Consider the following 26,190-nt stretch of genomic DNA (forward strand, 5'->3'; position numbering starts at 1 on the left):
TATCAGCTCCTGGGGTGGATGCCATAATATAGGGCTGTTACCAGCAGCCCTATATACACATCCCAATCAGGTGTGCGGAAGGACTTCCGCATCACCTGACTCGGCCGAATAGGGATGCGCGCGCATCTCCGTTCGTCCTCGCATGCGCACACTGCATTGCGGGAGCGAGACGCGGCCGAGCGGGGAGAGCGTCCCAGGGAGGACCAAAGGAGGATGGGCTCCCCCAGAGGTACCACAGGCAATAGCAGTGCACGGGCGTGCATAGTGGGCGTAGATGGAAAAAGCCTATGCTGCCGAAGTTAGTTATTAGTTATTATTTCGAATTTTACTGATTATTTTTTTTCTTTTTTTCAGATTTTCGAATTTTCGGATTTTTGAATTTCCGAATTTTCTAATTCCGAAAATTCGGACATTCGGAATTCGAAAATTCGAAATTCGTAAATATGAAAATTCGGAAATGTGGAAATTCGGAAATTCAAAAATTCGAATTTCTGTATTTTCGAATTTCCAAATTTTTGAATTTCCGAAAAAAGCAAAAAACGAATTAAACGAAAATTAACACATTTTTTGTCAGTGCACATGTCTACGCATTATGCATGCCTGCGTTTGGCCGTTTTTTGATGTTGCCCTGCAATCCTGTATTCATCTGTCGAGACCCTTTTTATATATTTAATGAAGATTATAAAATTGTTACAATTATCTGCCTCTTTTTCTCCTTAGAATGCTTATCAATCTCCTAAAGAAGCGAGTTTTCACGAAACATGTAGAGCCTATGAGCTTAGAGTAAATGTTATTATCATATATGTCTTTTATGACATGATTTCTGACATTTATAGTTCACATTGGAGAGGTTTAGCTGCTATTGCAAATAGTTTGCAGTATTTTAAATTTTTTTTATTGTAATTATTAACTATTAATAAAATATTATTGTTTATTTTTCTATGATTGGTGCCTGGAAAGTCAATTTTTTCTACTTTCTTCTTATTTAATCCAAATTTAGGCTGTGGTACTGTGCTACCTTAGGCTCCCACAGTTCCATCCTGTGTTGGTGCCTCCTGTAACTTTTTGATCCATACAGTCCTGGATTAGCAGCAGCTATCAAACCACTGATGTTCGATGTTGCTGATTAAATGCTTTCTGGATCTTGAATCTCTGAAAGTCTGTCTAAGCTGCCTAGCTTTTTTCATGTAGGATTCATGAGCACAATTGACGCCCAAAGACCATTTACGCACCTGTTTGACAAGTGCATATCGTTTCAATTTTTGACAGCAAGGCCCATTCTTGCTTTCAGCAAGAGTACCTCTATAGGGTTAAGGTGTGAAGGCACCACCAACGCCCAAAGCCCAATTTTTCTGCACCTGTTACTTCTATCCAAAGTCTCTGAAAGAGAAACCAGAATTTATCCAAAAAATCTCTAATCTTGTTCCGAGTACACTCAGTTGTGGCCTTATCATGCAGACTGGCTCCCCCAGCTGTTGTTTATAAAATAAAGAAGGCTTGAATGGTTATTTTTTTGGCTTTATTAATGCCATTATTGCTGCAGCAGGTTCTATATACGGTACAGATATGCCACTTTACAGACAGACTAAGGGGACCCCCAGGCACTATATTTAAAAATATTTTTCATTGTTATTGTTTCACTGTAAGCATCAGTAAATCACTGCTTATTTAAAAATTATGTTTTTTTATAAACTTTTTTTTCATTGATACATGTCCCCCAGGGCAGTACACGGACCCCCATAACCATTGTATGTTCAATTACTTGCATATAACTCTTCAAAATGGGCACCATAGACTTCAAAGGGGTTCGTTATTCGGCTCCAAACTTTTGCGATGTTCAAAAGTTCTACCGTGAACAGAACCAGGAGTCATTCGGCCCATGTGTGCTCTAAGTCCCCAGAGTTGTAGCTCACAAAGGGATATGGGCCCCTATGACAGTACTGACAGGCCCTGTGTGGTCACACGGGTAAGTCACATGATATCCTGTGCCCAGAATTACCAGGGTTTTCCTTATGCTCCTGACAATGAACAAAACAGCAAGGGGGCAAAGAAAATGTAAGTATATACTGGTGGGGATGGGCATGCAAGGGTTAAAGCACATAAGCAAAGAACAATTTGACTTTAGTGAGTCTAAGGGTAACCCAGACCACTGGAATCTGACTGTAATATCATCTTTATATAGACTGAAACTTATTAACATTGTTGTAAAGAGCATATCATAAGAATACGATTTGACACTTTTTGACACACTTTTTTTTTTGCTTGCAGGAACCCATGAAAATAAAGATAATACAACAACATATATAGAAGGTGAAAATGTCACTCTTCAGTGTCATGTTAACGCAACACTGACAACAGGTTCATATGCTTTGCTCTGGATAGCTACATATCATAATAGAAACATGAAGTGCTTATCTTCAGTGGAAGTAATAAGGACATTAGAGTTATACAACTTTTCAAAAAATAATCTGTGTTGTCCTATTGAGGGAAATTGTCAAAGATATAATCAAACACATTCACTTCATTATCTGGACATTGAAAACATTACAATCTCTCAAACTGGAGAATATCTTTGTATTGTATTTTTCTTTGATGATGGTGGCTATAAATGGAAAAGAGTGAATAAAACATTTATTCAAGTTACCAATGGAGACACAGAGAGTATGTATGGTATGTTAACTTCTAATTCTGCATTAAATGTTAATATTGTATTGTTATACACCCAGTGAAACAATAATGACAGCAAAGTATATTGATATACTACATACAAGTTCTACACTTGTCATGCAATATGTGATTATGGTTTCCAAGTCAAAGCTTGATAAACACCAGTAATGCAACTGACTCCAGACAAATATCCCTTGTAGTAGGGTTGTGCCCATTCTACAAAGGTTATTTGCTCATTTAGGTCTAGGAGGGAAATAAAAGAAGATTTACTTACCTGAGCCTCCTCTCCTCGCTGCTGTTAGATCAGTTCCCACACAGCATCTTCTTTTCTACGCGCCAACATTTTAGGGTTCTGACATGAGGACCAATACTGGGTCGATAGCCCTGCATTGTATATGTTGACGCCAAGAAACAGTCCATTGCTGAAGTGTGGGGGAGCACAATCTGCCAAGGGAGCAGAGGGTCAGGTAAGTGGAACAGTTTCTTCTAACCCTTGCAGTGTGGGCACAGCTTAAATGCTGAAAGAAAAACTAAAAAAAAAACAAGAAAAAAAAAAACAAAAAACGTGACTATCACTTTACAAAGGGGAAAAAAGGTTTTTTTTTTTTTTTTTTTTTCCTTGTCAAAAGAAGTTTATTGAGTATACAATGTTATAAAGATACATAAAGTAAGTTTACAAGGATCTATAAAGTAAGCTCATTGTTTTACAGTAGGGTTTATATAGGTAAATATCATGAAATTTCAAATATTAAACATTGGGTTCACGTAAACCTAAATTAAAGATATATATCATTTCCTTAGTTACTTTTGTAGGTATTTAAATGATTTATACCTACTATACATATTGTTTACAAGTAGAGTGTATATAGGTCAAATAAATTCTGATAATGAGCTTTAATCGTGAGGTGGAGAAAAGGAAAGAGAAAGAAGAAAAAGGGTTGAAAGGTAGAGATATGGTCCACAAGGTTGTCCCGCTCGTCAGTTTATTCTTTTTAGTTCTCTTTGAAGCCTTAGAATGGGTGTCTCTGTAAGTCATTTAATCTGTTACCATGGCAACAGGGCAGAGTCATTGAAGTTTGACAGGAACTGTTGTTTTATCCAAGGATGCCAAAGTTTTTCAAATTTTGGAATTTGATTTTGATCGATGGCTACCATCTTAGCATGGGACATTGTATTATTCATTCTGTGAATTGTTTCTGCTAGTACCAATGTAGGAGATTTCCATGCCTTGGCCACTGTTTGTTTTGCAGCCGTTATTAGTTGGATCATAAGTTTGAATTGAGAGAGTGTTAACCATTCCGGTTTTAGATTAAGTAGAGTTAAATATGGATCTGGTTGTATTATTTTTTAAAATATTTTAGATGCAATCACGAAGACTTCCTTCCAGAAGGTTTGGATTACTGGGCACGTCCACCATATGTGTAAATATGTGCCTATTTCTGGGCATCCTCGAAAACAAAGAGCTGAGGTATTAGATGAATATTTTGCCACTCTAGTGGGTACAAGGTACCAGCGAGTTAGGACTTTATAATTTGTCTCCAGTGCTAAGATGTTGGGTGAAGATGACTTAGATGTGAGCCATATGTTAGACCAGTCCATGTCTTCTAAAGTTCGTCCCAGGTCCTCCTCCCACCTCTGAACGTAAGAGGGTCTATTAAGATTTGCTACTCCATATATTTGATTATAAAGTGATGAAATTGTACCTTTAGCAAATGGATCTTTTGTACAGATTGATTCAAAAATGGATAATTGGGATAATGGTGTATCCCCCTTTAGGAATGGTGTATAGAAATTTTTGATTTGGAGATATCTAAATATCTCAGAGTTTGGTAGATCATATTTTTCTCTAAGCGATGGGAATGAAAGGAATGATTTAGATGCTATGAAGTCATTTAGTGTCTGAATGCCTGATGTTGTCCAAGCTTTAAAAGAATTTGGATAGATCCATGCCGGATAAAAGGCCGGATTTCTGATAAAAGAAAGGAGAGGATTGTGTGGAGATTGTAACTGATATTTGGTTTTTAGTTTATCCCAGAGAGATAAGAAGTGTTTAGTTATGGGATTATGAATTTTAAAGCGGTCTTTAGGATCAAGCCATAATAAATTTGATATTAATAGAGGGTCGTTTTCTGAAGCCTCTATAAATACCCATAATGGGATTTCCTGTTTTGCATGGTATTTGGACAGACTGGCCAAATGTGCTGCTCTATAGTAGTTAGTAAAATTAGGGTATCCCTGGCCTCCTTTATTTTTGGGAAGATGTAGTGTGTGTATAGGTATACGTGGTTTAGAAGAGCCCCATATAAACGAAGTTGCTCTTTTTTGTACTATTCTCAAAAAACAGGAAGGAATTGGAATAGGGAGGACTCTGAATAGATAAAGCAATTTGGGTAGAATAGTCATTTTGATTGCATTAATCTTCCCTATCCAGGATAAAGGAAGTTGCGACCATTGTTTTATTAGATTTGTGATCTGTCTTAATACAGGAGGATAATTGGTTGAGAATAAGTCAGAATGAGATGCTGTTAAATGAATTCCAAGATATGGGATTGATTTTTCTGCCCATGTGAATGGGAGTGCAGCCCCAGCCGGGATCAATTCCATGTTTATGAGTGAAATATTAAGCACTAGGCATTTCTTAGGATTAATCATAAGGCCGAAAAGGGCTGCAAATCCATCAAGAGCTGGTATTAAGTTAGGACCAGAGACCTGTGGTGATGATAGAAAAAATAATATATCGTCTGCAAATATACATAATTTGTGTGTAATACCTCCTACTTCAATGGAGTACCAAAAAGGGGTGATTGGCGCTGTTCCACTAAATTTCGTCTGATGTGCAAAAGCTGATGTGGTGTGTCAAGTAAAGTGTGAAAATAAAAGATATATAAAAAATAAACATAAATTATTATATATGTAGGACTGATGAAATTACAGTCGTGTGGGAATTTCTGAAATATATGCGACGAATGCCCACATATATATATATAAAGTGCAACGTGTATTATCTCCTTACTAGACAAAAGGTAATCAAAAACAAAACCTTATAAGTGGGTATAAAAAAATGTGATATGAATTCCCAAAAAACCTTCAGAAAATCCTTAAAACATGACATAAATGACATAAATATGTGCATAAAAAACGCAAATATGTGCATAAATTGCTCAAATAAAAATAAGAACCCTATAATCATAAAAGAGTTTAAAAATAAATCATGAAATCATCAGTCCACAGAATGTCCCAAAAAATAATATAATAAAATAAAATAAAATAAAATAAAAAATCTTGAGAACGTTCTTCCTAAAGTGCAAATGGTGAGTCTCTTCAAACTTCTAGCAGTGCTCTTAGTGATGTAAACTCTTCCAGCCTTCCAAAGGCCCCCCAATGTGCCCTCACTCACCGGAAGAATTCACCCCTGCAGGGGTATCAAGCCTGTCAGCCGTATCCTGCAGCACTGGTCCCTGGTGAAAGTCCCTCAATCGGATCTCCACTCCTGGTATCCGGATCGGTTCCAGTCACTCCCCGCAGACACATCCATATAAAACAAAGACGAGCCCCATCGCGTGAATCCGTAAAAACTATATTGCTTTATTAAAAAATGTTGATAAAACAAACAACAATGCTCCGCTGCCTGATTGGCAGTCAAACCAAGTGTGGTGAGAGCAGCGCGGTGCGGCGTGCGTTCCACCGCTCGCTCCACACCCGGAAGTAAAGCAAAAAGACAGGACGTATGCATATCACGTGGCCACGCCTTACGCGTTTCGTCATCCAGACGTCATCTGAGGCGCGTGATGACGTCTGGATGACGAAACGCGTAAGTCGTGGCCACGTGATACGCATACGTCCTGTCTTTTTGCTTTACTTCCGGGTGTGGAGCGAGCAGTGGAACGCACGCCGCACCGCGCTGCTCTCACCACACTTGGTTTGACTGCCAATCAGGCAGCGGAGCATTGTTGTTTGTTTTATCAACATTTTTTAATAAAGCAATATAGTTTTTACGGATTCACGCGATGGGGCTCGTCTTTGTTTTATATGGATGTGTCTGCGGGGAGTGACTGGAACCGATCCGGATACCAGGAGTGGAGATCCGATTGAGGGACTTTCACCAGGGACCAGTGCTGCAGGATACGGCTGACAGGCTTGATACCCCTGCAGGGGTGAATTCTTCCGGTGAGTGAGGGCACATTGGTGGGCCTTTGGAAGGCTGGAAGAGTTTACATCACTAAGAGCACTGCTAGAAGTTTGAAGAGACTCACCATTTGCACTTTAGGAAGAACGTTCTCAAGATTTTTTATTTTTTTTTTTTAATTTTATTTTATTATATTATTTTTTGGGACATTCTGTGGACTGATGATTTCATGATTTATTTTTAAACTCTTTTATGATTATAGGGTTCTTATTTTTATTTTTATTTGAGCAATTTATGCACATATTTGCGTTTTTAATGCACATATTTATGTCATTTATGTCATGTTTTAAGGATTTTCTGAAGGTTTTTTGGGAATTCATATCACATTTTTTTATACCCACTTATAAGGTTTTGTTTTTGATTACCTTTTGTCTAGTAAGGAGATAATACACGTTGCACTTTATATATATGTGGGCATTCGTCACATATATTTCAGTAATTCCCACACGACTGTAATTTCATCAGTCCTACATATATAATAATTTATGTTTATTTTTTTATATATCTTTTATTTTCACACTTTACTTGACACACCACATCAGCTTTTGCACATCAGACGAAATTTAGTGGAACAGCGCCAATCACCCCTTTTTGGTACTCCACTTTACTTAGAATTTCACATTGGTGTTATTCTGTGTTGGGGGGGCTGCAGTTCCTTTTTTACCTAAGCGCGGAGCTATTTGTTTCTTATACCTCCTACTTCAATGCCAGTTATAGTTTGGTTTGTTCTGATGTATTGGGCCATGGGTTAGAGTATAAGGGCAAATAATAAGGGAGATAATGGGCAACCCTGTCGGGTACCTCTTTCGATATTAAAGGCTTCAGATTTGTATCCAGCATATTTTATATAGGCTTTGGGTTTATTATATAATGCTTTGATCCATGTTAAAAAGTGGGGTCCAAAACCCCATTTTTGTAATGTATATTGCATATATTGCCAGGATACTGTGTCAAATGCCCTTTTAATATCGAGAGATAGAAAACATAAAGGGATTTTCCGTTTTTAGCAATATGTGCCAATAACACTGCCCTGCGTATATTATCGCCTGCCTGTCTATTTGGCATGAAGCCTACTTGATCTCTATGTATTAATTTTCCTATAATGCTATTGAGGCGTTTTGCTATTATTTTTGCTAATAATTTAATATCGAGGTTTAACAGAGAGATAGGCCGATAATTCACACAGGAAGTATCATCAGAAAGGGGTTTTGGGATCATACAAACAATTGCCATTAGTGTTTCTTGCCGAAAAGAATGTCCATCTAGAAGTTTGTTAAAAGTTTCAGTGAGAATGGGAGAGAGTATTTCTGAGAATGTTTTATAGTATAAAGCCGAGTAGCCGTCTGGGCCTGGTCTTTTGTTAAGTTTTAGGTCTTTTATGGCGTTAGCAACTTCATCTATAGTTATAGGCTCATCCAAACTGCTTTTTTGATTCTGAGATAACTCAGGTAAGGTTATTTTTGAGAAGAAGGATTCAGCCTCTGTAGGATTAAATTCATTGTTTGTCTTGTATAAAGTTGCGAGATGTGAGTGAAATTTTATGGACTATTTTAACTGGATTACAAGTGTAAACATTTTTTGATAATTTCAAACGTATTGGTTTGAAAGATTTGTTAGTTGAATTTAATGCCCGAGCCAAATATGTACCTGGTTTGTTTGTATTCATGTAGAAATTGTGTTTGGAGCGTTTGAGGGATTTATCAACTGACTCAGTGAGAAATAGATCGTATTCCAATCTAGATTTTTCCAGATGAGATTTTGTACTCTGAGATGGATTATCTTGAAATGATATGTAGGCTGCATTAAAATTGAGTTCTAGTTTTTTTGCTAGATTTTTGCGTTCCCGTTTAAATAGTGCCATTTGTCTTTGTATTGTACCACGCAAGACAGGCTTATGAGCTTCCCACAGTGTTATTGGGGAGATGTCTGTTGTATTATTAATTGATATGTATTCCTTTAAAGCTTGTTCAATGGCCATCTGATGTAGTGGGTGTTTGAGCATTATGTCCGGTAAGTACCACGTTGGGTCATGCTCTTTTGGTATGGCTGAGGCTATAGTAGTGTATACTGCATTATGGTCAGACCACGGAATCGGAATTATATCTGATGCAATAATTTCTGGTATCATTCCTATTGTTAGAAAAATATGATCTATTCTGGTGAAGGTTTGATGAGGGTGCGAGAAATAAGTGAATTTCTTTTTCATTGGGTTACTTTCTCTCCACGAATCTACCAGATTGTATTTGGAAAGAAGTTGAGAAAAAGGTAATCTAGAGGTTATTTTGGATGGTGTAAAAGGTGATTTATCTAGAAATGGGAGGAGGACCTGGTTCGAATCCCCACACATTATCACTGTTCCTATTTTGTGTGTATTAATCACTTGTAATATATGTGAGAGGAATGGTGTACATTGTTTGTTAGGAGCGTAGTAGGAAATCACCGCGATTGCTGTATCCATTATATAACCCATGAGTATCGGGTATCTACCTTCTGGGTCTTTAATTTCTGATGATAAGGTGAATGGTGTGGATCGGTGAAATGCAATTAGAGTTCCCCTTTGCTTGGTACAGGCAGAAGCCGTGTAAATTTGTTGATAAAAAGGAGAAATATATTTTGGAGTAGAATCTTTGGTGAAGTGTGTTTCTTGGAGGCATACTATGTGAGCCTTCTTGTTATGGAAAGTACGGAAGGCTTTGGTCCTATTTTGAGGGACATTTATTCCCTGAACATTCAGGGAAAGTATATTCAGTGGTGCCATGGCAATAGATCAAATAGTTTTGACTTACTTTTTGTTATGCAGAGCTGACTGCGCAGATCAACCTGTGTGGACTGAAGAGATGAATAGATAGAAAAGAAACCAGTGAATTCTGGAGTAAAGAGTAAACAAAAAACATATGAGATTAGATGATACATTGTATAAATTATTTTTTGCAAGTAATCACAATTTACCCGTGAAAGAGAATAAATATCTCTCTCAGGGGAATAAGTGCCTTCGTCACACTCCCACATAATATGGTTGGGAGAATGAGGAGGGCTAATGTGGGTACACGGATCTTCCGCTTACAGGAGAGAAGTGCTATGTCAAAAGACATCAAAATGATGTTTCATTAATTGGAGTGTAGAATATAGTTTTTGTTGAAATTATTTATTCCAGAGTGGTTGTATATGGTTAGTCTTGCCCTAGGCTAAATAATTTAGTTAGAAAGGTACTGTTAATAACTTTGGTATTGATGAAGATAGTTTGAATTATTTTGGGATTTTAACCCTTTTAGAGTAAACAATTACATATTTTATTCATACGTAACTGTTTAGATATGTTAACTCATAAAATTGAGGTTGTATTGCTTCAGATTAGAATAAACAAAAACATAATTCTAGGAACTAGTTAGGTAATAATATATTTGTTTTAAGAAAAGAAAGAAAAAGCTTCCATTACTTCTGGATTATTGAACATATTTGTCCTAAAAAGTAATAAATCTATTGTTATTACCTGATAATATATAACTGAACAAGAATTTCCTTATTTCACTTATATATTCTAAGGCTATATGAATCAGAAGTAATAAGAAATATAACTGGAATGTAACATGATCCCACACAGTGTGTGACTATCAGAATGCAGTTACATTCAGTTATAAATATAGGTTTTTTATAGAGAACCATCTCTTAGTATAATAAATGAAGAGATATCAGGAATTAGGATGTCAGTCCATTGAATCTTCTTGGTCCATGGATGATGTGGCATGACGGCCTCTTTTGTGAGAATGATGATTCCCATTTTGTTCTGAAATTTTCTGGGTGCTGCCTGAAGGTGAAGATGATGCCATTCTTCTGCGTGTGGGAGTGTTGCTGCTTGTGGGTTCTGTCAGATTTAATTTTAAAAGGGTTTGTTGTAATTCATCTGCTGATCTGCTTCTGTAAATTGTACCTTGGTAGTTAAATCTGACTGAAAAGGGGAAGCCCCATTGATACATAATGTTGTGGCGTTGCAGTTCCATTAGTTGGGGTTTCATGGATCGTCTTTTAGTAATAGTAAGTTGGGATAGGTCAGCAAAAATTTGATAATGGTGTCCTTGAAAATCAAGTTCCTTTTTTTCTCTTGCAGCAATTAGTATTTGTTCTTTCGTTCTGTAATAATGAAATTTTGTGATTATATCACGTGGGGGTCCATCTTTCTTTTTGGCTGTGAGGGCTCTGTGTACGTTCCATAGGGATATCTGGCTTTAGTTCTTGTAATAGAGCAGTAATAGTAGATTGCAGGTTTGTCACAGTTTCAGGTATTCCCCTTATGCGCAAGTTTGAACGTCTGGCTCTATTTTCGTAATCTTCGAGCTTAGTTTGAAGTATTAAATTCTCTTTTTTTAATTGTTCCAATTCTGTTATATTTTCTTGGGTTGTAATTTCAATTTCATCCATTTTTATTTCTAAGGCTGCGGTGCGGTTTCCCAGCTCTCTTATTTCTTTGGTTAGGCTTTTTGTTATTTGGTCTGAGGTTTATTTTAAAGCCTTATGAAGCATCTTTTCAAATTGTAATAATATTACTGGGGATGCTGAGGAGGCTTGTGGAGAAGTTTGTGAGAGGATTTGTTCTGTATCTGACTCAAATGGAGAGTCTTGCTGTGACATTTTCTGTCTGTGAGAGCGCCCTGATGCTGTATCTTGTGAGGTGACTGGAGCTGCTTCAGCTGCAGTGAGTGCCTGTGAGCTCTTTGTGAGGTGATTTTTATTTCTGCCACGGTTTCCTCCCAGTACCATTTTTCCTGCCCAAACTTTCACAGTTTGTTCCCTGGGGCAAAAAGGTTCAAATGGATACTTTTTGAGCCTGCAGGCTCCGCTTTGTCCTTCTCTTCTCTCCTCAGCGGTGTGGAGTTCTAACAATGCATGTCTGCTCCGCTAGGCTCCCGGTTTTTCAATATTACTTTAATTTCATTAATAAAGAATTTTCAATGTAAATCAGTAACTGCTAGTGTGCCCTATCATTTAGATGTGGGTGTACTTGTAGGGTTTAGATCCACTTTTACTGAAGTTTGAACTGATATATTTAAATTATGGAATAACTTAGAATTTTCTGATAACATGCATAACTTGTTGTCATGCATCCGGAAGTGAGTAAGACTGTGTGTTTCTTAAAATATCAGACTCTCAAACTTGCATTTTCATTGTGGAATTAGCATTTTGAGCAAATGTTTTTTCCCCCCAATTTAGAGAGATGCGCGCCCGGCTGTGAAGCCACAGCCGAGCGCCCCCAGTGACCATGCCGGCGCCGCAGAGAGGAGGGGGAGACGAGCTGGGCTTCATTTCCCTGCATCGCTGGACCCTGGGACAGGTAAGTCTGATTATTAAAAGTCAGTAGCTGCAGTATTTGTAGCTGCTGACTTTTAATTTTTTTTTTTTTTTTAATTGGAACTCTACTTCAACCACTTCAGCCCCGGAAGAATTTACCCCCTTCCTGACCAGAGCACTTTTTGCGATTCGGCACTGCGTTGCTTTAACTGGCAATTGCGCGGTCCTGCAATGTGGCTCCAAAACAAAATTGACGTCCTTTTTTTTCCCACAAATTGAGTTTTCTTTTGGTGGTATTTGATTACCTCTGCAGTTTTTATTTTTTGCGCTATAAACAAAAAAATAGCGACAATTTTGAAAAAAACACATTCATTTTTACTTTTTGCTATAATAAATATCCCCCAAAAATATTAAAAAAAACATTTTTTCCTCAGTTTAGGCCATTATGTATTCTTCTACATAGTTTTGGTAAAAAAATAGCAATAAACGTTTATTGATTGGTTTGCGCAAAAGTTATAGCGTCTACAAAATAGGGATAGTTTTATGGCATTTTTATTGATTATTTTTTTTTACTAGCAATGGCGGCGATCAGCGATTTCTATCGTGACTGTGACATTATGGCGGACACATCGGACATTTTTAAAACATTTTTGGGACCATTGTTATTTATACAGCAATCAGTGCTATACAAATGCACTGATTCCTGTGTAAATGACACTGGCAGTGAAGGGGTTAACCACTAGGTGGCAGTGTAGGGGTTAAGTATGTCCTGGGGAGTGTTTCTAACTGTGAGGGGGCATGGCTACCTGTGACACGTCACTGATCTCTGCTCCCGATCACAGGGAGCAGAGATCAGTGACACTGTCACTAGGCAGAACGGGGAGATGCTTGCTTACATTAGCATCTCCCCGTTCTTCCTCTCCATGAGGCAATCGTGGGTATCCCCGCGGTGATCAAGTCCGCGGGACCCACGACCCAACTCACGGAGTTTCTGGCGGCACGCACGCAATGGCACGGCAGGAAATTTAAAGGGACGTACGGGTACGCCCATTTGCCCAGCCGTGCCATTCTGCCTAAGTACATCGGCGTGCGCCGGTCGGGAACCGGTTAAGTTACTATGGGGTCAATTCACACTCAATTACTGAAGCAATATTTGGGTCATGTGACACATTTAACCCAAATATCACATGCGATAATGAAAATGTCAATTCACTACAGGTTTATGTGGTATTTAAGAAATGTTTGATAAATACAGCATGACGCTATCTAAAAGTCAATTTACTAAAAATAAAAAAATAAATGTAAACAAAAACTTTAAATAAGTTTTAAGTTCTAGCCACGTGCTATTAAACGAATACTAGCTAGTTGTTAATGAGCCGGCACCCGCTGGCGTTCTTAAAAATAAGTGAATAGCTGATTGTTAAGGAGCTGGCATCTGCCGTAATTGACCAAACATGGATGTGTCCATGTATAGTCGATGGATGGCCCTGCCCACTCATGATGTCATTGTCCCAGCCCTTGTTTACTCAAGCAGCAGGGGGAAGTGGCATGTCAATCAGTGTGTGAGCCAATTGTAGGGAACCGATGAGTTTGCAGGCAGCGGGTATTTTTTTGAGTGGGAGGCGGCTGGCGTTCATCATGATTGATAATGGATTTACATCGGGACATTTAAAAGAAAAATGTTTTTTGAAAAAGGACTTGTTTTACACTTGTCAATTTTTTGGTGACTATGTACCCCTATTCATTCATAATTACTGGGTCAGGGTTGTGGGGAAGAGGCCCTTGTCCCCATCAACATGGGGAGGGGGCCCTGGCAAAGCACACTCACATTTTAAGGAGATGTGGTCTGGTATGGTTCGGGGGGTGCACACTTGTCCCCCCCTTTCCTGGCCTGCCTGGCTGTATACTCAGGGGGGTCTGGTATGGATTTTGGGGTGGGACCAGACACCATTTTTTAAAATCCGCACCAGACCAGAGGGGCCTGGTAAGGTTGGGGGGGGGGGGAACTGCATGTCATTGTTTAAATAGTTTTTTTCTACTGTTGGCTCTTTCGTTTACATGATCATGGTTGTTCGAACACTGGTGGGTTCTGGCTTCTCAGCAGCCCTGAGCTGACGTCCCCCCCAAATCCAAACCAGACCCGAAGGGCCTAGTATGGATTGGGGGTAAACTGCATGGCATTTTTTAAATAATATTGTTACTGTTGGCTCTTTTGTTTACATGGTCATGGGTGTTAGAACAGCTCCTCAAAAGCCCTGAGCTGAACTGTCACATTTAGCAGGGGCCACGGTTGTGGGGAAGAGGTCCTTCTGCTCATCAACTTAGGGGAGGGGCCCTGGCAAAGCACCCCCCCATGTTGAAGGCATGTGCCCTGGTATGGTTTGGGGGGGCTTATACTTGCCCCCTTTTTCCTGGCCTGCTTGGCTGTATGCTCAGATAAGGGTCTGGTATGGATTTTGGGGGGACCTGACACCATTTTTTTAATTGTTGGCATGAGGCCCCCCCAAAATCCACATCAGACCCGAAGGGCCAACTTGGATTGGGGGGTAAACTGCATGCCAGGTTTTAAATAATATTGTTACTGTTGGCGCTTTTATTTACATGGTTATGGTTGTTAGGACACTGGCGGGTGCCAGCTCCTCAGCAGCCCTGAGCTGAACTGTCACATTCAGCAGGGGCCAGGGTTGTGGGGAAGAGGTAATTCTCCTCATCAACATGGGGAAGGGGCCCTGACAAAGCACCCCCTACCTTGAAGGCAAAGGGGGGGGGGGCGTATGCTTGTCCCCTCTTTCCTGACCTGCCGGGCTGTATGCTCAGATAAGTGGAATAGAAGGTGGGATTTGGGACTTTAAATGAGGCAAGTGATCAAATATCAAGTACAGAAATAATAATTTATTATTCCAATTAGTAAACATAGCACATTACAATAAAAATGTAAAAAACAAAAAAAAACAAAATGCAATTTCATATATATATACTGTACATGCATGAATATTGGACAGTCCATCTCATTAACCAATCCTTGCTCTAATAAATAAAAATCCAAGTTGTATATTAGTATAGCATGTCCAAAATTGTTTGTGATACAATCTGAATAATTAGTAGTGTTGATATGATGTTTGCATCCCATTTAGCTTGACGCGTTTCGTGGTTGAAACTACTTATCAGGAGAGGATGCCTTAGTATGTCTAAAAAGAGCATAATAACAATAGGTCAAGTGTATGGCTCAAGTAAACAGAGGAAAAATTGGATAAGAGGGAGAGGTATAACCAGTCCCAATCTCTTACACGACATTGGAAGGGAGAGGCATGCGGTGTGATGGAAAGGGGACCGCTGGATTGGTCTGTCACAGGAGCTGAGGTGGCAAAACCGACGCATGGGGCGGACACACACACATAGTGTCCCCAAGAGGGAAAGGATCTTCATAAGTAACAAATAGTAATAGAAACGTCTTCAAATATGTCATGTAAAATTAATGAGTTGAAAACTCTTGGGTAGTGAAGTATGTTCAATATAGACCATTATACCAAGGAGAATGGGAAAAATAGGTGTGGGAAGTAGGGAGGTGAACACAGCCAAATGTAGAACCCATACACTGAGTGTAAAAAAGTGCTGGTAAGGCCACATACAAAGAAAAACAATTTAGGCGGTGAAAAAGTTAGTGTGTGCAAACACCGACATAACAGGTACCAAAATAGTTACCTTGGACTTTATAGCGTGACGTCGTTCACATGTGAAGTGAGAATTCCTAACCAGCAAGTGAGAATAATGGGATAGTGAGGGGTATTTATATGTGCGTCCGATGGACATGCACACTGCACACGGGTAGCCACCAGCGCCACGTTAGCGCAGGGGTGCCCAACCTTCTGAAGAGCGAGGGCCACTTTAGCGACTTGGCAGCTGGTCGTGGGCCACAATGAGCGGAGCGGGCAGATGACAGGTCTGTTTCCACTCTGCCTATGCAGAGCAGACAGTGACACAGCCCGCTCTACTCTATGGGCCCTCCGATCTGCCCAGACAGAAGGGGACGGATTCCCTTCTGTTTTTTAAGCAGATCGGATTGAAGATCTGCTTAAAAAGTGGGTGTAAAAGGACGCAGGTCAGTTTAATTCTGCCACTCTATAGGGGTGATCATGTGAAAGGAGCCTAAGGCTCCTTTCACACTGATGCACTACGGTTTACCTGCACTTCTTCCTCAGGATTCCTGCAGGTATTGCTGGCTGCTGCTGTCTCCTAGTTGGGTATGGCTGGTGGCTGCTGCTGGCTGTCCTTCAGGTTGGGTATGGCTGGTGGGTCCTGCTGGCTGGTACTGTTGGCTGGTACTGATGGGTACTGCTTTCTGGTACTGGTGGGTACTGCTGGCAAGTACTGCTGGCTGGTACTGGGAAGTACTGCTAGCGAGTACTGGTGGGTACTGCTGGCTGGTACTGCTGTGTACTGCTGGGCACTGTTGGCTGGTACTGAGGGTACTGCTGGCTGGTACTGCTGGCTGGTACTGGTGGGTACTGCTGGCTGGTACTTCTGGGTACTGCTGGTTGGTACGTCTGGGTAATTTTTGGTATTGCTGGGTGGTGCTTGTGGGTACTGCTGGCTGGTACTTCTGGGTGGGACTTTTGGGTACTGGTGGGTGGTGCTTCTGGGTACTGGTGGGTACTGCTGGCTGGGACGTCTGGGTACTGCTGGCTGGTACTTCTGGGTACTGGTGAGTGGTGCTGGCTGGTACTTCTGTGTACTGGTGGGTACTTTTGGTACTGCTGGGTGGTGCTTCTGTGTACTGCTGGCTGGTACTTCTGGATACTGGTGGGTACTGGTGGCTGGTAATTCTGGTTATTGCTGGCTGATACTTCTGGGTACTGGTGGGTACTGCTGGGTGGTACTTCTGGGTACTGGTGGGTACTGCTGGGTGGTACTTCTGAGTACTGGTGGGTACTTTTTGGTACTGCTAGCTGGTACTTCTGGGTACTCTGTGTGTACTGCTGGGTACTGGTGGCTGGTACTTCTGGGTACTGGTGGCTGGTACTTCTGGGTACTGGTGGGTACTTTTTGGTACTGCTGGGTGGTGCTTCTGGGTACTGCTAGCTGGTACTTCTGGGTACTGGAGTGTACTGCTGGGTACTGGTGGCTGGTACTGGTGGCTGGTACTTCTGGGTACTGGTGGGTACTTTTTGGTACTGCTAGCTGGTACTTCTGGGTACTGGTGTGTACTGGTGGCTGGTACTGGTGGCTAGTACTTCTGGGTACTGGTGACTGGTACTTCTGGGTACTGGTGGGTACTTTTTGGTACTGCTGGGTGGTGCTTCTGGGTACTGCTAGCTGGTACTTCTGGGTACTGGTGTGTACTGCTGGGTACTGGTGGCTGGTACTGGTGGCTGGTACTTCTGGGTACTGGTGGCTGGTACTTTTGGGTACTGGTGGCTGGTACTTTTTGGTACTGCTGGGTGGTGCTTCTGGGTACTGCTATCTGGTACTTCTGGGTACTGGTGTGTACTACTGAGTACTGGTGGCTGGTACTGGTGGCTGGTACTTCTGGGTACTGGTGTGTACTGCTGGGTACCTGTGGCTGGTACTTCTGGGTACTGGTGGCTGGTACTTGTGGGTACTGCTGTGTGGTACTTGTGGGAACTGGTGGGTACTATTGGGTAATGCTGGCTGGTATTTCTGGGTACTGGTGGCTGGTTCTTGATCCCCCTATACCTGCCATCATTGTGACAGGAGCGGCGCTGGAGGAAGCAAACGGCTGCAGTAGAGAGCAGAGAGCATGCTTCCTGTATCGCGCTGGGAACTGTCACAGGCGGAGCACATTTGGTATCACTCCGCCTGAGACAGAAGCCGGTGCTATACAGGAAGCATCGGCTCCGCTTCCTCTAGCACCGGCTTGAATCTTCCCGCTGATGCTCGGGGATGGCAGGTCGGGAACCCGCAATCTGGGCTTGCCGACTCGCCATCCCAGAGCGGGAGGTGGCGGGTCACATCAGAGGATGGGCACCCATGTGCTAGCGTAATAGTGAGGGGTGGAGCCGCCCACTATTGGAGCCGAAGAGGTAATCAGCTGAGTGGAAACACGCCCCCACCATGACGCCCAGGAATGATGTCACAGGTGCGGCGTAATGATATGCTCCAAAAAGGGTCTGCTATTTTGGGGGGACCTGACACCATTTTTTAAATTGTTGCCATGAGACCCCCCCCATAAAATCCACACCAAACCCAAAGGGCCTAGTTTGGATTGGGGGTGAACTGCATGTCATATATTTTATTATATTGTTATTGTTGGCTCTTTTTTGTTTACATGATTATGGTTGTTAGGACACTGGCGGGTGCCAGCTCCTCAGCAGCCCTGAGCTGAACTGTCACATTTAGCAGGGGCCAGGGTTGTGAGGAAGAGGCCCTTGTCCTCATCAACATGGGGAAAGGACCCTGGCAAAGCACCCTCCCATGTTAAGGGCATGTGGTCTGATATGATTCAGGGGGGGCGCACACTTGTTACCCCCCCCTTTCCTGGCCTGCCAGGCTGTATGCTCAGATAAAGGGGTCTGGTCTGGATTTGGGGGGGGAAACCTGACACCTTTTTTTAAAATTTGGAATAAGATTCCCCCCCAAAATCCACACCAGCCGTGAGGGGCCTGGTAAGGTTGATTTGGGAAGGGGGGGGGGGTAAACTGCATGCCATTTTTTAAATACATTTTTTACTGTTGGCTCTTTTGTTTACATGGTCATGGGTGTTAGAACACTGGCGGGTGCCAGCTCCTCAGCAGCCCTGAGCTAAACTGTCACATTCAGCAAGGGCCAGGGTTGTGGGGAAGAGGTCCTTTTCATAAACATGGGGAAGGGGCCCTGGCAAAGAACCCCACATGTTGAAGGTATGTGCCCTGGTATGGTTCGGCAGGGGGGTATGCTTGTCCCCCCTTCCCTGGCCTGCCAGGCTGTGTGCTCAGATAAGGGTCTGGTATGAATTTTTGGGGGATCTGATACCATTTTTAAAAATTTTCGGCGTGAGGTATCCCCCCAAAATCCACACCAGACCCGAAGGGGCTAGTATAGATTTGGGGGGGGGGGGGGGGTAAACTGCATGCTGTTTTTTAAATCTTTTTTTTTCAACTGTCAGTTTTTTTGTTTACATGGTCATGGTTGTTAAGACGCTGGCAGGTGCCAGTTCTTTAACAACCAGCAGCCCTAAGCTGAACTGTCACATTTAGCAGTGGTGGGAATACCACTGCTAAATGTTTCACTGCATGCGGCAGCTGGAGGTCTGCATTGTGTTAAAATAATGTGCAAAAAAAGGTACTTTAAATACAGCAAAATAAAAAAATGTAACTCTATATTTGATGTGCATTTGCACGTTCATGTGTTAAATATCGCATGAGTTATTTTAACTCAAAAATTCATGCAGTATTTAAATCTTAGTGAATTGACCCTATATATTTAAGTCTGAGCTCCATGCAAACAGCTAAATAAAGAGTTGAAAAACCTACACATGAAAATAATCTTACTTGCAAAAGGATTCTCAATTGTGTTTAGCTGTTCTTGAGATCCTGAAAAATTGGCAGGGGAACATAGCCACGCAAGTGACCTCACTTTTCTCAGCTGTAGTTAAGTAAAGTAGTACAGCTTGAACATCAACCTGCTCCTAGCCTGTAACTAGACAATAAAGCAGGAGAAGCACTCTGAGTTAGTAGAACTGCTGTTTATGTTCCCTCTAGACCAGGGATCCCCAAACTATTGCCCTCCAGCTGTTGCGGATCTATACATCCCATGATGCATTGTAAAACTCTGATATTCACAGACATGACTAGGCATGATGGGAATTGTAGTTCCTGAGCAACTGAAGGGCCATAGTTTGAAGACCCCTGCTCAAGACAAAATTGTGCATTTAACCCTTGCAGCGTGAGGGTGGGCCCACTGTAAAGGTTACTTTTTGATTTCAACCAGAATTCAACTTAATAAAAACTCTCCACACAATGAAAAATTGATTTTTCTATGGATTTCAATTGATTGGTGAATGGTGATCACAGAATCTGCAATTCTCTGGTGAATACAGTTATGTATACATTACATATTTCATCAGCAAAGACAGAAAATCATTCTTATAGTCTCTGATTTGACTATCTTGATGTTCTATTTTCCAGTCTACATTCTTGCAACAATAGGAGGACTTGCTTTAGTTGGTGCCATTCTATGTCTGGTGATACTTTACATAAAATATAAAGGTAAAATCAGATCATTAATTTTCATATAATACTAAATAAATGAATGCGTCAATTTGTCATCATACCTTTTTTTTCTCAACAGGGAAACAGAGAAATGTGGATCACAGGTGAAGTACTGTTTGCACCATTCATATGAAGATTTTAGTGTGGATTCACATATGCAAGTCTTTAAAAGAGAATAATTTATGCAATGCTTCTCTAAATTTAACACGCTAATGCCCCGTACACATGGTCGGATTTTCCGGTGGAAAATGTTCGATGGGAGCTTGTTGACGGAAATTCCGACCGTGTGTAGGCTCCATCGGACATTTTTCATTAGAATTTCCGACACAAAATTTGAGATCTGGATCTCAAATTTTCCGACAACGAAATCTGTTCTTGTAAATTCCGATTGTGTGTAGACAATTCCGACGCACAAAGTTCCACGCATGTTCAGGATCAAGTACGAGACGAAAGCGCTCGGTCTGGTAAAACTAGCTTTTGTAATGGAGATAGCACAGTCGTCACGCTACAATTTTTAAAATCTTTTAATGGAGCGCATTCTCTTCTTCTTTAGAATGCTAGAATAATGAAGTTGTTTTGCTGCTGATATTCACAGAGTTCTGAAAAAATGATTTCTTTATCATTTCTCGTGATCTCCTGAATATTTTATTTTTTGGTTTTTGTAAGATCTCCATAATAATGTATTTAAATTTTAGTTTATAGTGTTTTTTTTTTTTTTTTAATATCAAGATCTCCTTTGTTTTTTTTCTAGTGCTCTCCATAATATTGTTTTTCATTTTGTGTGTCAAGTTACCACAACACCATTATTATCTTGCATTTTTTTTAACCTCAAAGAGGTTGTTTGGTGTTAGTGTCCCTTGTTAACCACTTAAGGACCGCCTCACGCCGATGTACGTCGGCAAGGCGGCACGGGCAGGCAAAATCACGTACATGTACGTGATTTGCCTCCCGCGGGTGGGGGGTCCGATCGGACCCCCCCCCCGGTGCCGAGGCGGTCCCGTTTTGTTCTCCGGCGATCGGAGTGGAGGGGGAGGCCATCCGTTCGTGGGCCCCCCCCTCGCGATCGCCGCCGGCCAATGGGAACATTCCTTTGCTGCTGTATGCTAAACAGCAGCAAAGGAAATTATGTCATCAATGTGAGTGCACAACACACACACACAGTAGAACATGCCAGGCATACAAAACACCCCGATCCCCCCCCCGATCGCCCCCCAATCCCCCCCCAATCACCCCCCCCGTCACAAACTGACACCAAGCAGGTTTTTTTTTTTTTTTTTCTGATTACTGCATGGTGTCAGTTTGTGACAGTTACAGTGTTAGTACAGTTACTGTTACCCCCCTGTAGGTCTAGGGTACCCCCCTAACCCCCCCTAATAAAGTTTTAACCCCTTGATCACCCCCTGTCACCAGTGTCGCTAAGCGATCATTTTTCTGATCGCTGTATTAGTGTCGCTGGTGACGCTAGTTAGTGAGGTAAATATTTAGGTTCGCCGTCAGCGTTTTATAGCGTCAGGGACCCCCATATACTATCTAATAAATGTTTTAACCCCTTGATTGCCCCCTAGTTAACCCTTTCACCACTGATCACCGTATAACCGTTACGGTTGACGCAGGTTAGTTCGTTTATTTTTTATAGTGTCAGGGCACCCGCCGTTTATTACCGAATAAAGGTTTAGCCCCCTAATCGCCCGGCGGTGATATGCGTCGCCCCAGGCAGCGTCAGATTAGCGCCAGTACCGCTAACACCCACGCACGCAGCATGCGCCTCCCTTAGTGGTATAGTATCTGATCGGATCAATATCTGATCCGATCAGATCTATACTAGCGTCCCCAGCAGTTTAGGGTTCCCAAAAACGCAGTGTTAGCGGGATCAGCCCAGATACCTGCTAGCACCTGCATTTTGCCCCTCCGCCCAGCCCACCCAAGTGCAGTATCGATCGATCACTGTCCCTTACAAAACTCTAAACGCATAACTGCAGCGTTCGCAGAGTCAGGCCTGATCCCTGCGATCGCTAACAGTTTTTTTGGTAGTATTTTGGTGAACTGGCAAGCACCGGCCCCAGGCAGCGTCAGGTTAGCGTCAGTACCGCTAACACCCACGCACGCAGCATACACCTCCCTTAGTGGTACAGTATCTGAACGGATCAATATCTGATCCGATCAGATCTATACTAGCGTCCCCAGCAGTTTAGGGTTCCCAAAAACGCAGTGTTAGCGGGATCAGCCCAGATACCTGCTAGCACCTGCATTTTGCCCCTCTGCCCGGCCCAGCCCAGCCCACCCAAGTGCAGTATCGGTCGATCACTGTCACTTACAAAACACTTAACGCATAACTGCAGCGTTCGCAGAGTCAGGCCTGATCCCTGCGATCGCTAACAGTTTTTTTGGTAGCTTTTTATTGAACTGGCAAGCACCAGCGGCGTAGTACACCCTGGTCGTAGTCAAACCAGCACTGCAGTAACACTTGGTGACGTGGCGAGTCCCATAAGTGCAGTTCAAGCTGGTGAGGTGGCAAGCACAAGTAGTGTCCCGCTGCCACCAAAAAGACAAACACAGGCCCGTCGTGCCCATAATGCCCTTCCTGCTGCATTCGCCAATTCTAATTGGGAACCCACTACTTCTGCAGCGCCCGTACTTCCCCCATTCACATCCCCAACCAAATGCAGTCGGCTGCATGAGAGGCATTTTTATGTCCTCCCGAGTACCCCTACCCAACGAACCCCCCCCAAAAAAGATGTCGTGTCTGCAGCAATCGCGTATATAGGCGTGACACCCGCTATTATTGTCCCTCCTGTCCTGACAATCCTGGTCTTTGCATTGGTGAATGTTTTGAACGCTACCATTCACTAGTTGAGTATTAGCGTAGGGTACAGCATTCCACAGACTAGGCACACTTTCACAGGGCCATCGCATTTTGAGAGACCCGAACCTGGAACCGGTTACAGTTACAAAAGTTAGTTACAAAAAAAGTGTCAAAAAAAAAAAAAATATAAAATAAAAAAAAATAGTTGTCGTTTTATTGTTCTCTCTCTCTATTCTCTCTCTCTATTGTTCTGCTCTTTTTTACTGTATTCTATTCTGCAATGTTTTATTGTTGTTATGTTTTATCATGTTTGCTTTTCAGGTATGCAATTTTTTATACTTTACCGTTTACTGTGCTTTATTGTTAACCATTTTTTTGTCTTCAGGTACGCCATTCACGACTTTGAGTGGTTATACCAGAATGATGCCTGCAGGTTTAGGTATCATCTTGGTATCATTCTTTTCAGCCAGCGGTCGGCTTTCATGTAAAAGCAATCCTAGCAGCTAATTAGCCTCTAGACTGCTTTTACAAGCCGTGGGAGGGAATGCCCCCCCCCCGTCTTCCGTGTTTTTCTCTGGCTCTCCTGTCTCAACAGGGAACCTGAGAATGCAGCCGGTGATTCAGCCAGCTGACCATAGAGCTGATCAGAGACAAGAGTGGCTCCAAACATCTCTATGGCCTAAGAAACCGGAAGCTACAAGCATTTTATGACTTAGATTTCGCCGGATGTAAATAGCGCCATTGGGAAATTGGGGAAGCATTTTATCACACCGATCTTGGTGTGGTCAGATGCTTTGAGGGCAGAGGAGAGATCTAGGGTCTAATAGACCCCAATTTTTTCAAAAAAGAGTACCTGTCACTACCTATTGCTATCATAGGGGATATTTACATTCCCCGAGATAACAATAAAAATGATTTAAAAAAAAAATATGAAAGGAACAGTTTAAAAATAAGATAAAAAAAGCAAAAAAATAATAAAGAAAAAAAAAAAAGCACCCCTGTCGCCCCCTGCTCTTGCGCTAAGGCGAACGCAAGCGGCGGTCTGTCGTCAAACGTAAACAGCAATTGCACCATGCATGTGAGGTATCACCGCGAAGGTCAGATCGAGGGCAGTAATTTTTGCAGTAGACCTCCTCTGTATATCTAAAGTGGTAACCTGTAAAGGCGTTTAAAAGCTTTTAAAAATGTATTTATTTTGTTGCCAATGCACGTTTGTGCGCAATTTTAAAGCATGTCATGTTTGGTATCCATTTACTCGGCCTAAGATCATATTTTTTATTTCATCAAACATTTGGGCAATATAGTGTGTTTTAGTGCATTCAAATTTAAAAAAGTGTGTTTTTTCCCCAAAAAATGCGTTTGAAAAATCGCTGCGCAAATACTGTGTGAAAAAAAAAAATGAAACACCCACCATTTTAATCTGTAGGGCATTTGCTTTAAAAAAATATATAATGTTTGGGGGTTCAAAGTAATTTTTTTGCAAAAAAAAATAACTTTTTCATGTAAACAATAAGTGTCAGAAAGGGCTTTGTCTTCAAGTGGTTAGAAGAGTGGGTGATGTGTGACATAAGCTTCTAAATGTTGTGCATAAAATGCCAGGACAGTTCAACCCTCCCCCCCAAATGACCCCATTTTGGAAAGTAGACACCCCAAGCTATTTGCTGAGAAGCATGTCGAGTCCATGGAATATTTTATATTGCGACACAAGTTGCGGGAAAGAGACAATTTTATTTTTTTTGCACAAAGTTGTCACTAAATGATATATTGCTCAAACATGCCATGGAAATATGTGAAATTACACCCCAAAATACATTCTGCTGCTTCTCCTGAGTACGGGGATACCACATGTGTGAGACTTTTTGGGAGCCTAGCCGCGTACGGGACCCCGAAAACCAAGCACCGCCTTCAGGCTTTCTAAGGGCGTGAATTTTTGATTTCACTCTTCACTGCCTATCACAGTTTCGGAGGCCATGGAATGCCCAGGTGGCACAAACCCCCCCCAAATGGCCCCATTTTGGAAAGTAGACACCCAAAGCTATTTGCTGAGAGGTATAGTGAGTATTTTGCAGACCTCACTTTTTGTCACAAAATTTTGAAAATTGAAAAAAGAAAAAAAAAAAAGTTTTTTCTTGTCTTTCTTCATTTTCAAAAACAAATGAGAGCTGCAAAATACTCACCATGCCTCTCAGCAAATAGCTTGGGGTGTCTACTTTCCAAAATGGGGTCATTTGGGGGGGGGGGTTTTGTGCCACCTGGGCATTCCATGGCCTCCGAAACTGTGATAGGCAGTGAAGAGTGAAATCAAAAATTTTCACCCTTAGAAATCCTGAAGGCGGTGATTGGATTTCGGGGCCCCGTACGCGGCTAGGCTACCAAAAAGTCCCACACATGTGGTATCCCCATACTCAGGAGAAGCAGCTAAATGTATTTTGGGGTGCAATTCCACATATGCCCATGGCCTGTGTGAGCAATATATCATTTAGTGACAACTTTATGCAAAAAAAAAAAAAAAAAAGTGTCACTTTCCCGCAACTTGTGTCAAAATATAAAATATTCCATGGACTCAATATGCCTCTCAGCAAATAGCTTGGGGTGTCTACTTTCCAAAATGGAGTCATTTTGGGGGGTTTTGTGCCACCTGGGCATTCCATGGCCTCCGAAACTGTGATAGGCAGTGAAGAGTGAAATCAAAAATTTACACCCTTAGAAATCCTGAAGGCGGTGATTGGTTTTCGGGGCCCCGTACGCGGCTAGGCTCCCAAAAAGTCCCACACATGTGGTATCCCCATACTCAGGAGAAGCAGCTGAATGTATTTTGGGGTGCAATTCCACATAGGCCCATGGCCTGTGTGAGCAATATATCATTTAGTGACAACTTTTTGTAAATATTTTTTTTTTTTTTTTTGTCATTATTCAATCACTTGGGACAAAAAAAATAAATATTCAATGGGTTCAACATGCCTCTCAGCAATTTCCTTGGGGTGTCTACTTTCCAAAATGGGGTAATTTGGGGGGGGTTTTGTACTGCCCTGCCATTTTAGCAC

The 26,190-nt window shown here is 41.7% G+C and overlaps 1 protein-coding gene across 1 annotated transcript in view; it reads left to right on the forward strand.

Moving 5' to 3' along the window:
• LOC141131494 (uncharacterized) overlaps positions 1-26,190 on the forward strand; it is a 126,228-nt gene that overhangs the window by 66,017 nt on the left and 34,021 nt on the right. Inside the window, exons 4-6 of the mRNA XM_073618830.1 lie at positions 2,269-2,670; positions 20,260-20,340; positions 20,423-20,447. Of these exons, the coding sequence (XP_073474931.1) occupies positions 2,269-2,670; positions 20,260-20,340; positions 20,423-20,447 (508 nt within the window). The remainder of the gene's footprint in view (positions 1-2,268; positions 2,671-20,259; positions 20,341-20,422; positions 20,448-26,190) is intronic.

The sequence above is a fragment of the Aquarana catesbeiana genome, linkage group LG03, assembly GCF_042186555.1.
Source record: "Aquarana catesbeiana isolate 2022-GZ linkage group LG03, ASM4218655v1, whole genome shotgun sequence".
In the NCBI taxonomy this organism is placed as follows: Eukaryota; Metazoa; Chordata; class Amphibia; order Anura; family Ranidae; genus Aquarana; species Aquarana catesbeiana.